The 17,631-nt window shown below is 40.2% G+C and overlaps 3 protein-coding genes across 5 annotated transcripts; 1 reads left to right on the top strand and 2 right to left on the bottom strand.

Moving 5' to 3' along the window:
- Positions 1–679: 679 nt before the first annotated feature.
- UMAMIT2 (nodulin MtN21 /EamA-like transporter family protein) lies at positions 680–4,959 on the bottom strand. Of its 2 annotated transcripts, none has more exons than XM_023680654.2 (7): positions 4,526–4,959; positions 3,457–3,519; positions 3,194–3,310; positions 2,788–3,073; positions 2,041–2,196; positions 1,221–1,372; positions 680–1,096 (listed from the first exon to the last, which is right to left on the bottom strand). In XM_023680654.2, the coding sequence occupies exons 1-7, from the start codon at positions 4,753–4,755 to the stop codon at positions 889–891; spliced, it is 1,212 nt and encodes a 403-aa protein (XP_023536422.1). In that variant the 5' UTR covers positions 4,756–4,959; the 3' UTR covers positions 680–888. The 2 variants fall into 2 exon arrangements, with proteins under 2 accessions (XP_023536422.1, XP_023536423.1); XM_023680655.2 differs by having other exon boundaries at positions 4,521–4,661.
- Positions 4,960–5,669: 710 nt separating this feature from the next.
- On the bottom strand, positions 5,670–9,400 carry LOC111796529 (F-box protein SKIP31). Of its 2 annotated transcripts, none has more exons than XM_087124508.1 (9): positions 9,129–9,400; positions 8,740–8,943; positions 8,582–8,655; positions 8,385–8,478; positions 7,562–7,672; positions 7,169–7,343; positions 6,950–7,068; positions 6,021–6,087; positions 5,670–5,888 (listed from the first exon to the last, which is right to left on the bottom strand). In XM_087124508.1, exons 1-9 carry the CDS (start codon positions 9,204–9,206, stop codon positions 5,818–5,820), a joined length of 993 nt encoding a protein of 330 aa, XP_086980634.1. In that variant the 5' UTR covers positions 9,207–9,400; the 3' UTR covers positions 5,670–5,817. The 2 variants fall into 2 exon arrangements, with proteins under 2 accessions (XP_086980634.1, XP_023534955.1); XM_023679187.2 differs by having other exon boundaries at positions 8,385–8,460; positions 9,129–9,398.
- A 479-nt stretch (positions 9,401–9,879) lies between these two features.
- On the top strand, positions 9,880–17,526 carry LOC111797536 (arabinosyltransferase XEG113). Its single transcript, XM_023680564.2, has 13 exons — positions 9,880–10,326; positions 11,763–12,026; positions 12,116–12,321; positions 13,100–13,205; positions 13,274–13,530; positions 13,617–13,752; positions 13,839–13,933; positions 14,027–14,080; positions 15,219–15,332; positions 15,647–15,745; positions 15,818–15,937; positions 16,850–16,936; positions 17,013–17,526. The coding sequence occupies exons 1-13, from the start codon at positions 10,140–10,142 to the stop codon at positions 17,178–17,180; spliced, it is 1,893 nt and encodes a 630-aa protein (XP_023536332.2). The 5' UTR covers positions 9,880–10,139; the 3' UTR covers positions 17,181–17,526.
- The last annotated feature ends 105 nt before the right edge of the window (positions 17,527–17,631 follow it).

Raw genomic sequence — 17,631 nt, 5'->3', positions numbered from 1 at the left:
ATCTTTCATCTCTTCTTCTCCCGTAGACATCTCTAGACGAGACTTATACCTTTCTTAACCTCGTGGACATTTCTAGACAAGACCTATACCTTTCTCAGCCCCGTAGACATTTCTAGACAAGACCTATACCTTTCATCTCTTCTCCCGTGGACATCTCTAGACGAGACATATACCTTTCACAACCCCATGGACACTCTAGACGAGACCTTTTACAGCCCCATGGGCATCTCTAGACAAGACCTATATTGTAACGTCTCAAGCCCACCGCTAGCAGATATTGTCCTCTTTGGGCTTTCCCTTCCGAGATTCCCCTCAAGGTTTTTAAAACGCGTTTGTTAGAGAGAGGTTTCCACACCCTTATAAAGGGTGTTTCATTCCCCCAACTGATGTGGGATCTTACATATACCTTTCATCTCTTCTTCTCCTATGAACATCTCGACCTGTACCTTTCACAACCCCGTAGATATCTCTAGACAAGACTTATACCTCTCGTCTAAACTACTCCAGAGTAATCTTCCTTTCCCTGTTCTAACTTTCAACCTTGAGGGGGCAGATCATAGCAACAAAACCAATCTAACCACTCACAATATCTTATAGCGTATTAAATTTGACAAAAAATCCCATCACAAGATGGCCAGTGCAGTCTTTCAACTATAGGAAAAAGCTTGAAAAAGGAACGTAGGGCAGCTAATGGATCCATTTGGAGCTCTGAGATAGATAGCTTATTCAGCAAAAATATACAAGCAATACATGAAGCAGGCAGAATAATGAATCATGTAATCCCATTGAAAACATTACAATATGATGAAGGTTTTCAATCAAAATCACCCTTTTGAAAAGGTTGAACTGTGAGAACTTTCAATCAAAAATCCCATCAGAGAGTTTGGTCTAATCTACAGATTTGGGTGAAGATGTAGAGCCTGAGAAAATCTGTCCTATCTGATATGCAATCTTGTTAGTCAATGCATCTTTATGAATAAGTGGTTCAGAGGACCTGGTTGAATGTGGAAGCAAAATTGGAGTTGTTTGTCGTTCCCTATGTGACGCCCAAGTAACCAAATAAAGACCACCAATTATAAGAGAGCCCCCCAAAACACTGTCAACAAGCACAAAATAATACCAGTTGTCTTTTAGTTGAGGTAAAAGGAGCTAGCATGGAGCATATTGATATCAATCTTGTTAAGAACAAGGCATAAAATGTAACTAAGATTGAGGAATACCTTCCAAGATAAATAGGGCTTCCTATGAAAACTCTTGATAGCAGCGCAGATGCTGCAGGTTGAAGTGGGTTGTAAAGAGCGACCAATGCAGGCCCCAATATCTTATTGCACCATGTCAAGAGTCCATAATTGATGGCAGATGCAAAAATTCCCTATAAATGAAAATTGATTTTCGTAACGCTTTTTCTATATTAACTTGATAAAATTTCTAAGCCAAGAAAAACTTCAAATACTTCAGTCCAAGTCCACGCCCACTGCTAGCAAATATTATCCTCTCTGGGCTTTCCCTTCCGGGCTTCTGCTCAAGGTTTTAAAATGTGTCTACTAGGAAGAGGTTTCCACACCCTTGTAAATAGTGTTTTGTTCCCCCCTCCAACCAATGTGAGATCTCAAAATCCACCACCTTCGAGGCCCAGCGTCCTCGCTGGCACACCGCATAGTGTCTACCCCCTTTGGGGTTCAGCCTCTTCACTGGCACATCGCCCGGTAACCTGGCTCTGATACCATTTGTAACAGCCCAAACCCGCTGCTAGAAGATATTGTCCTCTTTGGACTTTTTCTTCCGGACTTCCTCTCAAGGTTTTAGAACGCATATACTAAGGAGAGGTTTCCGCACCCTTATAAAGAGTGTTTTGTTCTCCTCCCCAACCGAGGTAGGATCTCACACAAGTACAAGCATACTGATGTCATCATTCAAAAGTGAACTAATGGGAGAGGAGAAGAGGCTTTCAAAATTTTCAAAGGAATTCAATCCTGTAAACTATACATAATCAACAATGTTCCAAAGGAGGGGTGCAGCATAAAGTGCGATCGAACTTACAGCATAAAGGACAGCGAAAAACTCTGATTGCGTCAAATTCCAGTCAGTGGATTCATTGGTCATGAAGAAAGATGTGATCACCATCAATGTAGCACCAAATAAATAAGAATATGCCGTGACCGATAAGTTGGCAGGATACTTCTTTAACACCCGTGCCTAAAATGCACAAGAGATCTCTTAAACGCTGCTGACTATAAAATGAAGAAAATTATATAGCAGTATCATACAATGCTTGAAACATTTTAGAATACGACACTATGCATCTTCCCCGCCCACCTACGATGAGACAATAGGATACCATAGATCTCTGAAACCATCAAGGAAGCAACGTCTACATCAATATATATATATATATATATATATTCATTTAATATCTTCAGAATTTATAACTAGTTAGTACTGAATTTCAATTGCTATTTTCCGGCATGAAACTACCTTTTCGAGCCATATAACATTTTAATCCCTTGTCCTTTATTGTTTTCATGTACTGCTTCTATATACCTTCGCTCAAGATTTGTTGCACACTGCACATCCATCATTAATTGATTCTTCTGTTACAGTTCAGCAAAATCTACCCGGAATCCATCTCTCCTTCCACTCCTAGATTCTACTTCCAAAAACCCATTTTTAATGAGGTTCCAACTATCCAAATCAAACACTTTTTGCAAGAATCAAACAAAAGAAACCTGGATATTTTCATCAAATGCTGTAGTAACTATCAGAAAAGGTGTAATATCAGTGAAGTACCTGGATAGCCAAGAAACAAGCCATGCACATACAGTTCCCTATCAAGCATAATACCCCAATATGAAAATGATCCAATCCATACTCCAGAAGGCTAGACAATAGCCATCCGGCAGGCTCTGGTTGACCCCTTGCACTTATTTCGTTATGCGAGGTGAAATCAGATTCAGGGTTTCCAAACAAAGCTGGACCACGGAATAAAACCATAAATATGGCACCAGAGACACAAACGAGTGTACCGCCAACCTTTGCCTGTCCTTCCACTTTGAGTAAGTTCACAGACTCTGTGCTGCATAAATAAGTCGAGATACAGTATAGAACAAGGAACATATATCCATCTCACTTCTTAAACCACAAACTAAAACTTTCAGTAAAATGATGAAATTGAATGATAATAGATCAAACTAACCCCATCATAACAGCCAAAAGGAATGTAAAAACTGGAATGGAAGGCTGTATGGCAGCAGCATAAGTTGGATTAGTGTAGCCAAGTCCAACAAGAAAGAGAAGCTGGTTACCAAAAATCCTAGCCACAGGAAGATAGGTGTAATAAATGGAATGTTTCTCCAGATCCATAGAAACTTCTTTTTCTTTTACCAGTAGCAATTAGTACTTCATCAATGATAATGAACAGAACAAAATCAGAATACGATAAACGGTATATGGCCTCACCCAGTTAAACCAAGAATGAAAAACGATATGAAGAGTTCTCGAGTCATGGGCAAACGAACTCGCCTGTAGACAGAAGGAAAACAACATTAAACTTTGGACGTTAAAAGGTCCACACCCTCACGATGCTAGAAGGCAAACATTAATGGAATATCTGAGTGATCGTAAGCTATGGAAATACAAATGGTTAGGATTTTTATAAAACAAATGTGAGATGAAGATTTGAACTATGAATAGCTGTCCTAATTGCTAAGTCATAATTAGTTAAAATTATTAAATACATGCTTTTAAGAACCGATCCATGATTGCCAGTATATATCAAACATTGCAATCTTGCATATTAATCTGTGAGATCCCACATCGGTTGGAGAGGGGAACAAAACATTCATTACAAGGGTGTGGAAACCTTTCCCTATAGACGCGTTTTAAAACCATGAGGCTGACGGCGATACGTAACGGGCCAAAGCGGACAATAGCTACTAGCGGTGGGCTTGGGCTGTTTACATAATCAATGATCTACAATCATTTGTTATCCACCAATGCTTGAATCATAAAGATACGAATCTATGGCAATTCTACAAGTTCTAAAGATTTGAATTGGCCGCTCTGTTTATGTCAGACAGAAGATAAAGAACATGATTCTTATACTTTATAGGAAAAGAAGATGCTAAATCAAGAGTCAACATGAAATTGAAGAACAAAACCAATCGTGGCCAGAAGCAATTAAAAAGAAGTCCTAAATACAACCAGAAGCAGTAAACTATTCCTGGAATTGGCCTATTCAATAGCAATCCCAAGGCGCCAAAAGGATCGAAAGTAAGAATGATCAACATAATCAAACTTGCACGATGCCTAAATTTCATCTTCCATCAAATATCAGAAGAAGCAGAGGAAATCAATGATCACATTCAACAAACACACAAACAGGCATGGCCCTGAGAATCAAAGGACGCCATAAAAACGCTATGGGATCAAAACGATGATCAGAAAAAACAAAAACAACCAATTTCAACAAAGAACAAAAACAAGAAACATAAACAAGAGAAGAAATAGAGAGAAATGTTAACTATACTTCTCCCGAACATAAGCAACAGGGGCAAGAATCGTGAGAGCCAACAAGTCGCGGAACAAACAAAAGACGAGTTGATTCATCCCAACATTAAGGGCGACTTTGGTGATAACATGATAACCTCCATTGATTAATTGCACCAAAGCCATAGCCGCGTGCGCCTTCGACACATCCCCACTGCCGAACATCAATCCGCCTCCGGTACCACTACCTCCACCGAGCGCTGCCGCCATACCTCTCGCCGCCGGCCGTCGATAGGCTCAAATCACTGCCAAATCCGTATAGAAACAGAAGGGATCGAGCTCTGAAACAAAAAGAACAAAAAAAAGGAAGGGGGCTGGAGGAAGAGGACGGTGGCGTTCAGTTGTTGACTGTCATTGTTTGGTCGATGGTGTTTGGCTGTGCATCAAATCTGAAGAACATCATCTCTTGGAGTTGAAGGCAAATTAATCTCCTTGATTTAATTAATTAATTAATTAATTTTGTTAATTATTAATTTTATGTATAAATTATTTATTTATTTATTTATTTATTGGAATTTAGAAGTTCCTCTTTCTTGGCAATGGAGAATGGCGTTTTTTGTGTTTATGTTACCAAAACTAGAAAGTTACTTTCCATTTTAAAAAGAAATATTTAATTAAATAATGTCTTTTTTTTTTATGTTTTTTTTAGGAATTTGGAATTATAAGTTAATATTCCAACTTAAATATGATTTAATTAATTAAATTTTAGATTTAGAAAAATTAATATTTGTATAAAATGATTTATTTTTTTTATTTTCAAGTTAATTTTATTTCCGTGAATTATTATTATATCTCGAAAGGTGAATTAAGGGTAACCTTACCAATTTTTCGAAACCCGAAGAAGATCCCTGAAGTTGATATTGATGTGAGATTAAGAAGAAAATAAAGAGGAATTGGATCCCGATGAGTAACACCCTCTAAATAATCGCTCTTCTTTTAGCTAACGCCCGACACAAACAAAAAGGAAAAACAAGAAAATAGTCGTGACGATGAAAGACGTTCGAGTTCGAGACTATAATTTGTGTTTTTATTCACTAAAGATAGCCATTTTATCTATTTTCATCACTAACATAACTCTTTCAAATGATGAGAGAGAGAAAGAGAGTTTTGGAAGGGAAGAAAGCTGACAAAAAGATATATATTACTTAATTAACAAACTTCTACACATGATGAAATTCAGGAATATAATCCAGGGCAGTCTTGTCTCAAAAATTGGATGCCACAGGAGTGTTCGATCGAGCATAGGCCTGCCCGAATTGTTCGAGTTTTGAATCAGCAGAACCTCAAAGTAGCTTCTAGCTCGGCCTCGTCGGCACAATTGTACCCCAGCAAGTAAGCTCGAGCTGTTGTATATTAAGATAAGTTAAAAACGTGCATTCTTCGACAACATGAACATAGTTCAGTTGTTCTACTGAAAAAAGAAAAAAACGTGTGTTTACTAAAATATAAACAACGGATAGATCGTGATTTTATACCAAAACGACCCGAACCCATGAACGGTTCCGCCTCAGCCTCGTCGGTTACACCAGCTTGTTGCAGTTCCTACAAGTTCGATGTACATAAAATGAGGTGAACAAAAATCTATCAAGACATAAAAATGCATGAAGGGGTCAGATAAGAACCTTTGTACAATATACAGTATCATCGATTTATTCATGCTCGTTTCAAGTTTGAAGTACCATTTGTAGAAATAAAGACTCAATTTATTACATAATTTGTGAGATCCCACCTCGGTTGGAGAGTGGAACAAAACTTCTTTATAAGGGTGTAAAAACCTCTCCCTAGTTGACGTGTTATAAAACCGTGAAGCTAACGGCTACACATAACAGGCCAAAATGGACAATATCTACTAGCGGTGAGCTTGGACAACTACAAATGGTATCAGAGCCAGACATCGAGCGATGTGCCAGCGAGGACGCTGGGGCCCAAGGGGGTGGATTGTAATATCCCACGTCAGTTGGAGAGGGAAACAAAACTTCTTTATAAGGGTGTGGAAACCTCTCCATAGTTAACGCGTTTTAAAACTGTGAAGCTGACGACGACACGTAATGGGCCAAAGCGGACAATATCTACTAGCGATGAGCTTGAGTTGTTATAAATGGTATCAAAGCCAGTCACCAAACAGTGCAAGACACTGGTTGGAGTAGAGCTAGACTCTCTCCATAGTAGACGCATTTTAAAACCGTGAGGCTAACAGGGATATATAACGTGCCAAAGCGGACAATGTCAGCTAGCGGTGGACTTGGGCTGTTATAGTATTAATATTAAAAGAGCCCATTTCTAGTCTCGCTCTATTTTCAGTAGTGGGTCAGGAGCCCTCGGATAGGAAGTTAAGAATGTTAGATAGCAGAAGGAAGAGCAGACAAGTCAAGGTTGGTAACAAATGAAGGAAGGTTGTACTCACAGTATCCGGTTCCATAGAGTCTGGAAAAAGTAGAGTATCAAAGCAGTGTCCAGATATTCTGCAGACAAGTTGTTCATCGTTCGGATCCATAACGACTTCTCGGCAAGTGTCATCACATACTAGGGTAAAAAAACGTGCGACTCATCAATTACACAGGTACTGAAGTCATAGGGCAATCTACAACAAAAAATGGATATAAAAGATAGAACAATATCTTACCATGAACAAGTCCAGTCTTTTCACATACAAATGCATCACCAACTTGGTAATATGTACATGTTTCTCCAGAACAAGTATGATCTATGACTATCTTGTCAGTCAACCCCCTGCTGCTTTTCCATGTAGATACTTGATCGGCCACAGTCCTGTCGAGAATTATTTGGTCGTCCTGCACCTGCAAACGCTCAATAGTTTTTTTCTTTAGTTACCAGAAAAATCAAATTCGTAAAGACTAAGGATGGAGATAGCCTAGGACAAAACCAGAAAACAAAACTATACAAGAAACTTGCATGAACCATCATTCAACCCTGTCTTTAAACACGAGAATATAGAAACCGAAACTATATGGGCAATTCTTTTGCAGCGTTAAAAGCTTGTGAGAAAATCAGACACCTGAGAAGGAAGAGGAGCTTGACTTCTTTTTGCTGCTTGCATTTGGATGTAGTACTCTTTAAACTCGGAAGAACAATCTCGAACCAGTTGAGTCATATCCTCTTCGTCACGCTGAGATGATAGCAAAAATGGGTGATGAGTGTTCATCACTAAAATGGGTATAAAATCAACTAACAAAACAGGTATACCCCTTAACAAAAAATGAATAGACAGCCGCACGCAGGAACCCATAGAATGATGTATAAAGCTCTTAAATCTTAACAGATTTTGTTGTGTGTTAGATTTCATATAATTTTGAGTAAATCATTCATTTAAACTTATCATATCTTAATTTTCTTTCAACAGACACAAAATTTCTCCGCCGATTCCCTGAAGTCGAGCTTCTCGATCTGTCATTATACCCCTAGAAGTAGAACGAATTACAAATCCCATTCTGCCTAAAATTCTAGGAATTGTTGATAGTTAGAATAGATTTGGAGACCAAGTCTGGTCGGTTTTAAATTTAAAATCGTTTTATATGGTCATTTCCTATTTCTTCTATGTCGTACGGTTAAAACCCAAAAATCCTTGTTGTTTTCCCTTATGTTTTCGATAGAACCTTCTCGTAAAAGTACTTTAACAATGTTTTCAGTGGTGGTAGTTTAGAAGCCTATATTAGTGAAGTAGTGAAGTTCTTATTTTGTTTTCCTAACAAAAAGAATGTAATTGCTCTCATTTCTTCAAATCGTTTCCGTTTCAAACAGGATAATGAATTCAGAACCATTTCTTCTATTTCAAACAACAGGATTTAGGATCATTTCTTAACAAAAGGTGAAAGAAGAACCTGAATATATAGTTTTTTCCAAGGACATTGGCGCAATTTCTTGGTCTTGGGAACCAGACCCCAACGCAGACAATATCTGTACACGAATTGCAGGCTTAAGTGTTCGTAGAAAATGGAAAACCAATTAGCTTTTCGCCATAGAGTAGCGTACAGATCAAACACAGATAGATGGAGAAATATCAGAAGCAATCACTTACAATCTTCGCCATAATGATTCATCAGACGCCACAGAATTTAAAAATCGACAAACCAGTGAACAAGAAATCAGATCCTGCATCAAAACAAACAGTTCAGTGAGAACAAAAATGGGGAGGATCATACGAAGTAGGAAGAATACAACTCCTCTTCACAATACCTCTGATGAGAGAAACTTGAGGATATGGCGGAAGAGCTCCGAAGGAATTTGACTGAAAATTCCGGTCTCAATTCTCCCGGGAACGACGCCACTGAATTGAGAGGACGAAGTAGTAACGGAAGCTACCTCTCTTTGTTCGTTAGGGTTAATCTGTTCGATTCGAGCTCTTTTAGGTTGTGGTTCCTCCTGTACGTTCCCCTCTTCCTACAAATATCCGCACTCAAATTCATCACCATCCGACGTAGTTCACCCAAAATCGGCATGAACATGATAAGATTTGAAGAAACAAACGAACATGTTTGAACGATACGCCTTAATTCTCCTAAATACCAACCGCTCCAACTCCACAAAGAGTATCGGAGAAATAGAGAGAGGAAAGAGGTAGAAACCTTATCAGAGACCTCCAAGAGAACCTCTGTTTCAAGAAATTGTGCCAACAACTCGTCTTCTTCATCTGAAATGGCCATTTCACATTAAGCGATGGGAAATTCGAACTCCTGCAGCGATCTGACTGTGAATAGACCGATGAATAACCTCTGTCGGCCGGTGACCGGAGCTGGCAGCCGGCAGTCCCGGCCTTTAGAATGACGATCGACCCCCAGTAACTCGCCCGAAATCACAGGAACCATGGTAGGTGAGGACTCACCACAGCTGCACAACACGAGCATCCTGCGGCCAGACTCTTTTAATTGGGCCGATGGCCCATACTTTAGTTGGGCCGAATAGACGTTGACTTAATGGCCCTAACTGATAAATCTTTGACATTATTTACTTTGGTCAAATCTTATAAATAGTTTAAAAATTATATGTTTTTTAGTTTGCTAATTTTCTTATTTATTTATTTTAATTCAACTACCTATATTAAATAATGAATCAAACCTAAAATATTTGGTTGGTGGTTTTATTTGGATTATTTATTTAAATTGTTATTTTTAATAAAAATAAAATATTAATATATTTGTTTTCAAGCTTAAAATTAATATTTACCACTCAAATTTTTATTTATTTTAATAAAAATCTAATTTATAAATTTTTTATTTATTTTAATTAAATTAATTCAAATAAATCCATGAGTTGTTATTTATTATTATTTTTTTAATAACACAGCACAACTTAACTATGATTTTCCAAATAAATAATGAAATGTAAGATAAGATTAAAAATGGTGGCGAAGTCGAGAGTGTTCGGTCAAAGGTGGCAGCTCGTTAGTAGAGTTCATCGATTTCCCGACGAACTCGCCGGGATCGGAAAGGCGTGGTATTAGTCAACGGCAACCTCTGCTCTGTAAGGGATAAACAGAGGGAGTTGACTTTTCCTAGATTTAGGCGAAATGGGTTGACCAATTTCTTGTCGGGGATTGAAGAGTTACAGAAATCGAAGATTTGAAAGCTCTGGAAAAAATGGTGTGGGGAAATGGGTGCCAAGATGGAGTCAACACAAGGCCTCTGTTCTTGGTGTTCTATGCGACCGTCGCTGCCGGAATCGTGTTGTCGTCGTTGTATGTTTTTTCGGCTGTTTACTCGTCTTCCAATTTTGTGTCTGGTTTCAGCTCCTCTTGGCTTTCGTCTACTTCTGGTGAATTTAACAGTACGTGTTCTTATTCTGTTCTTGTTACTCTTGATTCAGTGATGATTTTGTTCAGTTTTTGTTTGTGATCTGTTCTTTGAGCCTTGAATGCTTCATTTGTTCCTCGTTGAATTATGGCATTGGCTGGTTAGTTGCATCCCATAGTGTATGAGCTGAAGTTTGGTTTTAGATTGGCCCGAGTGTAACGGCTCAAGCCCACCGCCAGTAGATATTGTCCTCTTTCGGTTTTTCTTTTTGGGATTTTGCTAAAGGTTTTTAAAATGTGTCGGTTAAGGAGAGGTGTCCACACCCTTGTAAAGAATGTTTCGTTCTCTTCCCCAACCGATGTGGGATCTCACAATCCACCCTCCTTCGGGGTCTACTTGTTCCTTTCTCCGATCGATGTGAGACCCCCCCCCCCCCCCCCCCCCCCCAATCTACCCCTTTGGAGCCCAACGTCTTTGTTGGCACACTGTCTTGTGTCCACCCCCCTTTGGGGCTTAGCCTCCTCACTGGCACATCGACCGGTGTACGGCTTTGATACCATTTGTAACGGCCCAAGCCTATAGCAGATGTTGTCCTTTTTTGTTTTCCCTTCTGGGCTCTCCTCAAGGCTTTTAAAACCTGTTTGCTAGGGAGAGGTTTCCACGCCCTTATAAAAAATGGTTCGTTCTTTTCCCCAACAGATAGGGATCTCACAATCCACCCCCCTTCAGGGTCCAGCGTCCTCGCTCACACTCGTTCGCTTCTCTAATCAATGTGCGGAGCCCAGCGTCCTTGCTAACACACCGCCCAGCGTCCTCGTGTCCCGCCTCGTGTCTGGCTCTAATACTATTTATAACGGTCCAAGCCCACCGCTAGTAGATATTGTCCTCTTCAGGCCTTCCCTTTCAAACTTCCCCTCAAAGTTTTAAAAACGCGTCTGTTAGGGAAAGGTCTCCACATTCTTATAAAGAATGTTCGTTCTTTTCCCCAACCGATGTGGGATCTCACAATCCACCCCCTTCAGGATTCACTCATTCTCTTCTCCAATCGATGTGGGACCCCTTCAATCCACCCCTTTCGTGGCCCAGCGTCCTTGCTGGCACACCACCTTGTATCCACCTCCCTTCGGGGCTCAGCCTCCTCATTGGCACATCACTTGGTTTCTAGCTCTGACACCATTTGTAACATCCCAAGTCCATCGCTAGAAGATATTGTCCTCTTTGGGTTTTTCCTTTCAGGCTTCTCCTCAAGGTTTTTAAAATGCGTCTACTAGAAAGAGGTTTCCACACCCTTATAAAAAATGCTTCATTCTCCTCCCCAACAGACGCGGGATCTCACACCAAGCGCGCCTGTTGGCTGTTCATATCCAAGCAGCAAACATGTTATTTCTTGGCTGTTCATATCATGTTCTTAATGTTCATCATAAACTAGCATTGTCTGTGTTACTTTGTGACTTATCCCTCTCTTTCTAGATTCCAATTCAACTCTCATCAAGGATCAAACACCAAATATATCACAACCAGATGTTCACAACAAAGGGGAAAGACCAATTTGGGAAGCTCCAGACACCAAAAACATGCCATCTCCATCGACCTTTCGGCTAACCAAGGAGCTCGTTCAACGACACGTAAAAGATAACGTAATAATAGTTACATTCGGTAACTATGCATTTTTAGACTTCATTCTCAATTGGGTTAAGCATTTGACAGATCTTGATCTTTCTAATCTTCTTGTTGGTAAGCTACTGAATGTTTGTTGATATCATCTTTAGTCACTACCTGCTATACAACTACTTAGTTTTCCTTCCTTTGGGTGATTATTTCAGGTGCAATGGACACTAAGTTGTTGGAAGCTTTGTATTGGAAAGGTATTCCTGTTTTCGACATGGGAAGTCATATGAGCACGGTGGATGTTGGCTGGGGATCGTCGACGTTTCATAAGATGGGAAGAGAAAAAGTGATACTCATCGACTCGATTCTCCCTTATGGGTTCGAGTTGTTGATGTGTGATACCGACATGGTGTGGTTAAAGGTATGTACGTCGAAACTTTTTGGATTTGTTTATGTAACAGCCTAAGCCCACCGCTAACAGATATTGTCCTCTTTGGGCTTTCCCTTTCGGGATTTCGCTCAAGGTTTTTAAAACGTGTCTGCTAGGGAGAGGTTTCCACATCCTTATAAAGAATGTTTCGTTCTCTTCTCTAACTGATGTGGGATCTCACAATCCACCCTCCTTCGGGGTCCACTCGTTCTCTTCTCCAATCGATGTGGGACCCCCCACCCAATCCAACCCCCCTTCGGAGCCCAGCGTCCTTGTTGGCACACCGCCTCGTGTCCACCCCCCTTCAGGGCTCAACCTCCTCGTTGGTACATCACCCAGTGTTTGACTCTGATATCATTTGTAACGGCTCAAGTCTATCGCTATTGGTTGCCCTCAAGGTTTTTAAAACGCGTCTGCTAGGAAGAGGTTTCCACATCCTTATAAAGAATGTCTCATTTCCCGCTCCAACCGATGTGGGATCTCTTATTAAAGGATGTTCTATTAGTATCATATTCCTTCGTATCGAACCATCTTATGTCGTTTTATTATTATAAGGAGGGACATTTTCTTTAGACGTTCAAGAGTTCAAGAATTTTATGATATTCACCGAGCTATGAACGTTTTAAGCCCCATGACACTCACGAGAAAAATTATCAAGAATCTTAGATTCTTCGGTTTATTCATCAAAATCTATCGTTCGTTCGTTTCAGAATTCTTTTAATGCAACTATTTGAAAAATAGTAACCACATAAGTTGTTTTATGTGATAGAATCCGCTCCCATATCTCGCTCGTTACCCCGAAGCAGATGTCTTATCTTCAAGTGATCAGGTCATACCAACCGTGGTCGATGACAAGTTGGATATTTGGAACGAAGGTAAAGTATTAAATATTCTCGATTCTTCCATGAATATCAAGATTAAAGGTGTTAATGCTTTCGAACAGTTTCGGGTGCCTTAAATATTGGAATTTTCCACTGGCGGCCTACACGAGCATCAAAAAAACTGGCTAAGGAGTGGAAGGAAATGCTCCTAGCTGATGACAAGATTTGGGACCAAAATGGTTTCAACGAACTCGTTCGTAAGAAATATGGACCATCGGTCGATGAAGACGGTGGACTCGTATACGCTTATGATGGTAATCTCAAGCTAGGAATTTTACCTGCAAGTATTTTCTGTAGTGGACACACCTTCTTTGTCCAGGTACTATTTTGTGTAGCGTACTCGGATCTCGACGTCGTATTAATCATAATACGAGCCATGAGCTAACCATTGTATTACAATGGCAGGCAATGTATCAACAATTTAGATTGGAGCCATATGCTGTTCATACTACATTCCAGTACGCGGGTACCGAAGGAAAGCGCCATAGACTGCGTGAGGCCATGGTTTTCGATGATCCACCGGAGTACTTCGATGCACCAGGTAAATTTTGTATGAGATTGAAGAATTCAAGTCATGCTTTAGTGATTGTTCGTGTTTAATGCTTCGTTTTTTCGGGAATTCTGCAGGAGGTTACCTATCGTTTAAGCCATCGATCCCGAAGTCGCTATTACTTGAAGGAGAGCATGACCTTGATACACATTTTAGGCTTATGAACTACCAGGTTGTGTGTTCTAACAATAAAAACTAAGCTTTTTTCTCATATGATATCATAAAACGTTCCAGTTCTGAGTTTTTAGTTGTTTTTTCTGCTCAGTTGAAACAAATCAGGACTGCACTTGCTATTGCTTCACTATTGAATCGTGTCCTGGTAAGAACGCTCGAATCTGAGGTCACACATTCATGTTCGAGAGAAAATATTATGTTATGTCGGGTAGAGAAAAGGGTAACGCGTTTTTGAGGGAAACCGATAGAAAAGAAGAAAAAAGAGACTATGAGTATCTCTTTTTGTGAGATCTCATATCGGTTGGAGAGGGGAACGAAACATTTCTTATAAGGGTGTGGAAACTTCTCTCTAGCAGATGCGTTTTGAAATCTTGAGACTGACGGCGATATGTAATGGGTTAAAGCGGGCAATATTTGCTAGCGGTGGGCTTAAGTTGTTATAAATGATATTAGAGCCAGACACTGAGCGGTGTGTCAGTGAGGACGTTGGGCCCTCAAGGGGGGTGGATTGTGAGATTCTACATCGGTTAGAGAGGGGAACGAAGCATTCCTTACGAGGGTGTGGAAACCTCCCCCTAGTAGACGTGTTTTAAAATCGTGAGACTGACAGCGATACGTAACTGGCTAAAGTGGACAATATTGCTAGCGGTGGGCTTGGACTATTACAAATGGTACCAGAGCTAGATATTGGGTGGTGTGCCAGTGAGAATGCGGCCTACAAGGGGGCTGGATTGTGAGATCCCACATCGGTTAGAGAGGGGAACGAAGCATTACTCATAAGGGTGTGGAAACCTCTCCCTAGTAGACGCGTTTTAAAACCGTGATGCAGACGGTGATATGTAACAGGCTAACGTGGACAATATTTGCTAGCAATGGGCTTGGGTTGTTATAGATGTTATAGAGCTAGACATCGAGCGGTGTGCCATCGAGGACGCTGGCCCCCTAGAAGGGTGGATTCTGAGATCCCGCATCGGTTGGAGAAGGGAACGAAACATTCCTTATAAGGGTGTGGAAACCTCTCCTTAGCAAACATGTTTTAAAACTGTGAGGCTGACAGCAATACATAACGGACCAAAATGGACAATATTTGCTAGCGATGGGCTTAGGCTGTTACAAATTGAATCAGAGCCAGACACCGGGCTAGTGGATTGTGAGATTCCACATCGGTTGGATGTTCTTATAAGGGTGTGAAAACTTCTCCCTAGCAGACACGTTTTAAAACCACATTTCTTTAAGAAATTTCGTCTGTAATTTGTTCATTTTTCCATACTTGTGAACTATAGATAATGCCTCCACTGTGGTGCCGGTTAGACAAGCTATGGTATGGACATCCTGGAGTTCTTCAGGGTTCTGTGACTCGACAGCCTTTCATTTGCCCGTTGGACCACGTTTTTGAGGTAACCTCCAAAATTTTTGAATAACAGTTAATATTGTCTTGATGAGTTTTTCACCATAAGGCGCCAACCAGAACGAAACTCTACCTAGATGTGTCCCGGGTCGCACTCGGTATCATAACAATTCATGCATAAACTTTTTGGGACCCGTAATCCAATTATCTTTTACTTATCTCGACCTACCGATCCCAAATGAAGTGGGGAGGGATTCATTTATAATGTTGAGGCCTACGTATTCTATAACGTATGGATTAAAGACGTGATAATTTAAAAACCGATGCACCGATGTTCTTGCTCGTTTTGTTTATGCCGAGCAGATCAATGTGATGTTAAAAGAATTACCAGTGGAGGAGTTTGGCCCAGGAATCAACTTTAGAGAGTATTCTTTTTTGGACAATCCGTTGCTCCCCAAACAGGTTAGTATCATCTGTGCTTGTCATAGGAACTGATTGATAGCATTTGCTGATGAACTGTTAATATGTGTTTAGGTGAAAGAATCATGGCTTGATGTTCAGCTTTGTAAACAAGAAAGTGAAGGTTGTCATGCATCAAATGATACAGTACTACCAGGTGTGCTTAAATTTCCTAAGGGCAGCAATGAAGACACGGTAAGTGGCGCACTTTTGGCATATGAACTTTTTACTGCTCAAATTTTTACCCAAGTTAAAAAGATTTCTGTCGTCGTAACATGAAGATGTAGTAGGTAACTTGGATAAATAGAACTTTTTTACTGCTCAAAGTTAGATTGCTATAACTTTTGACTGGTTTGTAGTTCTAGAGGAATACAATAGGGACACTTTTTACTGCAGCCTTAGAATAGGTTGTGTGAGATCCCACGTCGGTTAAGGAGGAGAACGAAACATTTTTTGAAAACCTCTCCCTAATATACGTGTTTTAAAACCCTTGAGGGGAAGCTCGAAAGGAAAGTCTGATATCAGAGCTAGGCACCGAGCGATATGCCAGCGAGGAGGCTGAGCCCCGAAGGGAGTGGACACGAGGCGGTGTGCCAGCAAAGACGCTGGGCCCCAAAAGGGGTGGATTGAGGGGGGAGAGGTCTCACATTGATTCGAGAAGGGAATGAGTGCCAGTGAGAACGCTAGGTCCCGAAAAGGGGTGGATTGTGAAATCCCACATCAGATGGGGAGGAGAACGAAACAATATTTATAAGGGTGTGGAAACCTCTCATTAGTAGACGCGTTTTAAAAACCTTGAGGGGAGGTCAAAAGAGAACAATATCTACTAAGGATGAGCTTAGACCGTTACAGTTTGTTTGTGATCAAAAGAATATCTTTCGGGAAATTTAGACATTAGTTGATGCATTCTAGGAATCCTCTTTTATTCGATGTGCTACTTTATGGAACGTTTGGCTGTTAAAGTCGAGGCTCTCGTTTTGCTTTAGACATCTGTTGATGCATTCTAGGAATCCCCTTTTACTTGTAGGTTAGCTGTAAACCTGTCATAAGAATTCCATCTCTCCATTGGACTTAGTGTATTATATATTTGATGTTTTCCTTGTACAGTTCAAGGCAATATTTTCCAAATTCAAGGATGTCAAAGTCATCCAGTTCTCCACAATGCAAGATGCCTTCCCTGGTTTCTCCGATAAGGTAACAATACCTTACCTCTTTGATTCCTTTGACTAACTATCAAGTCTTAATACACACAAACTAATTTCATCAACAGAAAAGGGAAGAGAAGTTCAGGAACCGTGTCAAGCGTTACGTTGGCATATGGTGTTGTGTGGAGAATGCTGCACCAGGCCACGTATTTTATGACATGTACTGGGATGAGAAACCTGATTGGAAACCGCACCCACCTCGAACGCCCGAGGAAGATCGACCTCCTTTATAAGGGCAACGGTGAGAGATTTTACTTGAATCTAGAGGCAAAGAAGACAAATTCTCAAGGATATTTTGTTTATTACCCTGTGAAGATTCAACGCAGCGGCTTACTTGGGGATTTTAATGAAGGTCGAAATCGAGTACAGGTATTATTTGAGGTCGAAGTCAAGGCTACATTTTTACCTCATGTTCTCATGGATAGCCATAGAGTTAAAAGAATACAGAAAGGTTTATAATTTAGTTCCCACTTTTTCCATTTGTTAACTCAAAAAGAAGAATGATCTGTGCTCCCTGAATGAGGGGGAAGTTTAGACCTTATACACTTAAATAAAGAGGAAGTTTTATTATATTTGATATATTTCACAGAGTTATAATATCTTAATCAATTGAGGTAATGCTCGAGTACCTAGAAAAACATGTCTTCATATAGATAACATGTTTTGGTACAAACTCGAGATAAA

The sequence above is a fragment of the Cucurbita pepo genome, chromosome 6 (assembly GCF_057944985.1).
Source record: "Cucurbita pepo subsp. pepo isolate OVF chromosome 6, ASM5794498v1, whole genome shotgun sequence".
In the NCBI taxonomy this organism is placed as follows: domain Eukaryota; kingdom Viridiplantae; phylum Streptophyta; class Magnoliopsida; order Cucurbitales; family Cucurbitaceae; genus Cucurbita; species Cucurbita pepo.
Note: the sequence above shows the minus strand (reverse complement) of the source record. Positions and strands in the feature narration are given on the sequence as shown.

What these genes read in the sequence shown, in the direction of transcription:
- LOC111797536 (XM_023680564.2), top strand. Translation starts at nt 10,140, where the DNA reads ATGGTGTGGGGAAATGGGTGCCAAGATGGAGTCAACACAAGGCCTCTG. An exon ending in TACTTCTGGTGAATTTAACA is followed by an intron (nt 10,327 to 11,762) that starts GTACGTGTTCTT and finishes CTCTCTTTCTAG; the next exon opens with ATTCCAATTCAACTCTCATC. An exon ending in CACTATTGAATCGTGTCCTG is followed by an intron (nt 14,081 to 15,218) that starts GTAAGAACGCTC and finishes TGTGAACTATAG; the next exon opens with ATAATGCCTCCACTGTGGTG.
- LOC111796529 (XM_087124508.1), bottom strand. Translation starts at nt 9,206, where the DNA reads ATGGCCATTTCAGATGAAGAAGACGAGTTGTTGGCACAATTTCTTGAA. An exon ending in GAATCATTATGGCGAAGATT is followed by an intron (nt 8,479 to 8,581) that starts GTAAGTGATTGC and finishes CGAACACTTAAG; the next exon opens with CCTGCAATTCGTGTACAGAT. An exon ending in CATGGGTTCGGGTCGTTTTG is followed by an intron (nt 5,889 to 6,020) that starts GTATAAAATCAC and finishes AATATACAACAG; the next exon opens with CTCGAGCTTACTTGCTGGGG.
- UMAMIT2 (XM_023680654.2), bottom strand. Translation starts at nt 4,755, where the DNA reads ATGGCGGCAGCGCTCGGTGGAGGTAGTGGTACCGGAGGCGGATTGATG. An exon ending in TTCATTCTTGGTTTAACTGG is followed by an intron (nt 3,311 to 3,456) that starts GTGAGGCCATAT and finishes TCCTGTGGCTAG; the next exon opens with GATTTTTGGTAACCAGCTTC. An exon ending in CTTGTTTCTTGGCTATCCAG is followed by an intron (nt 2,197 to 2,787) that starts GTACTTCACTGA and finishes TGTGCATTTTAG; the next exon opens with GCACGGGTGTTAAAGAAGTA.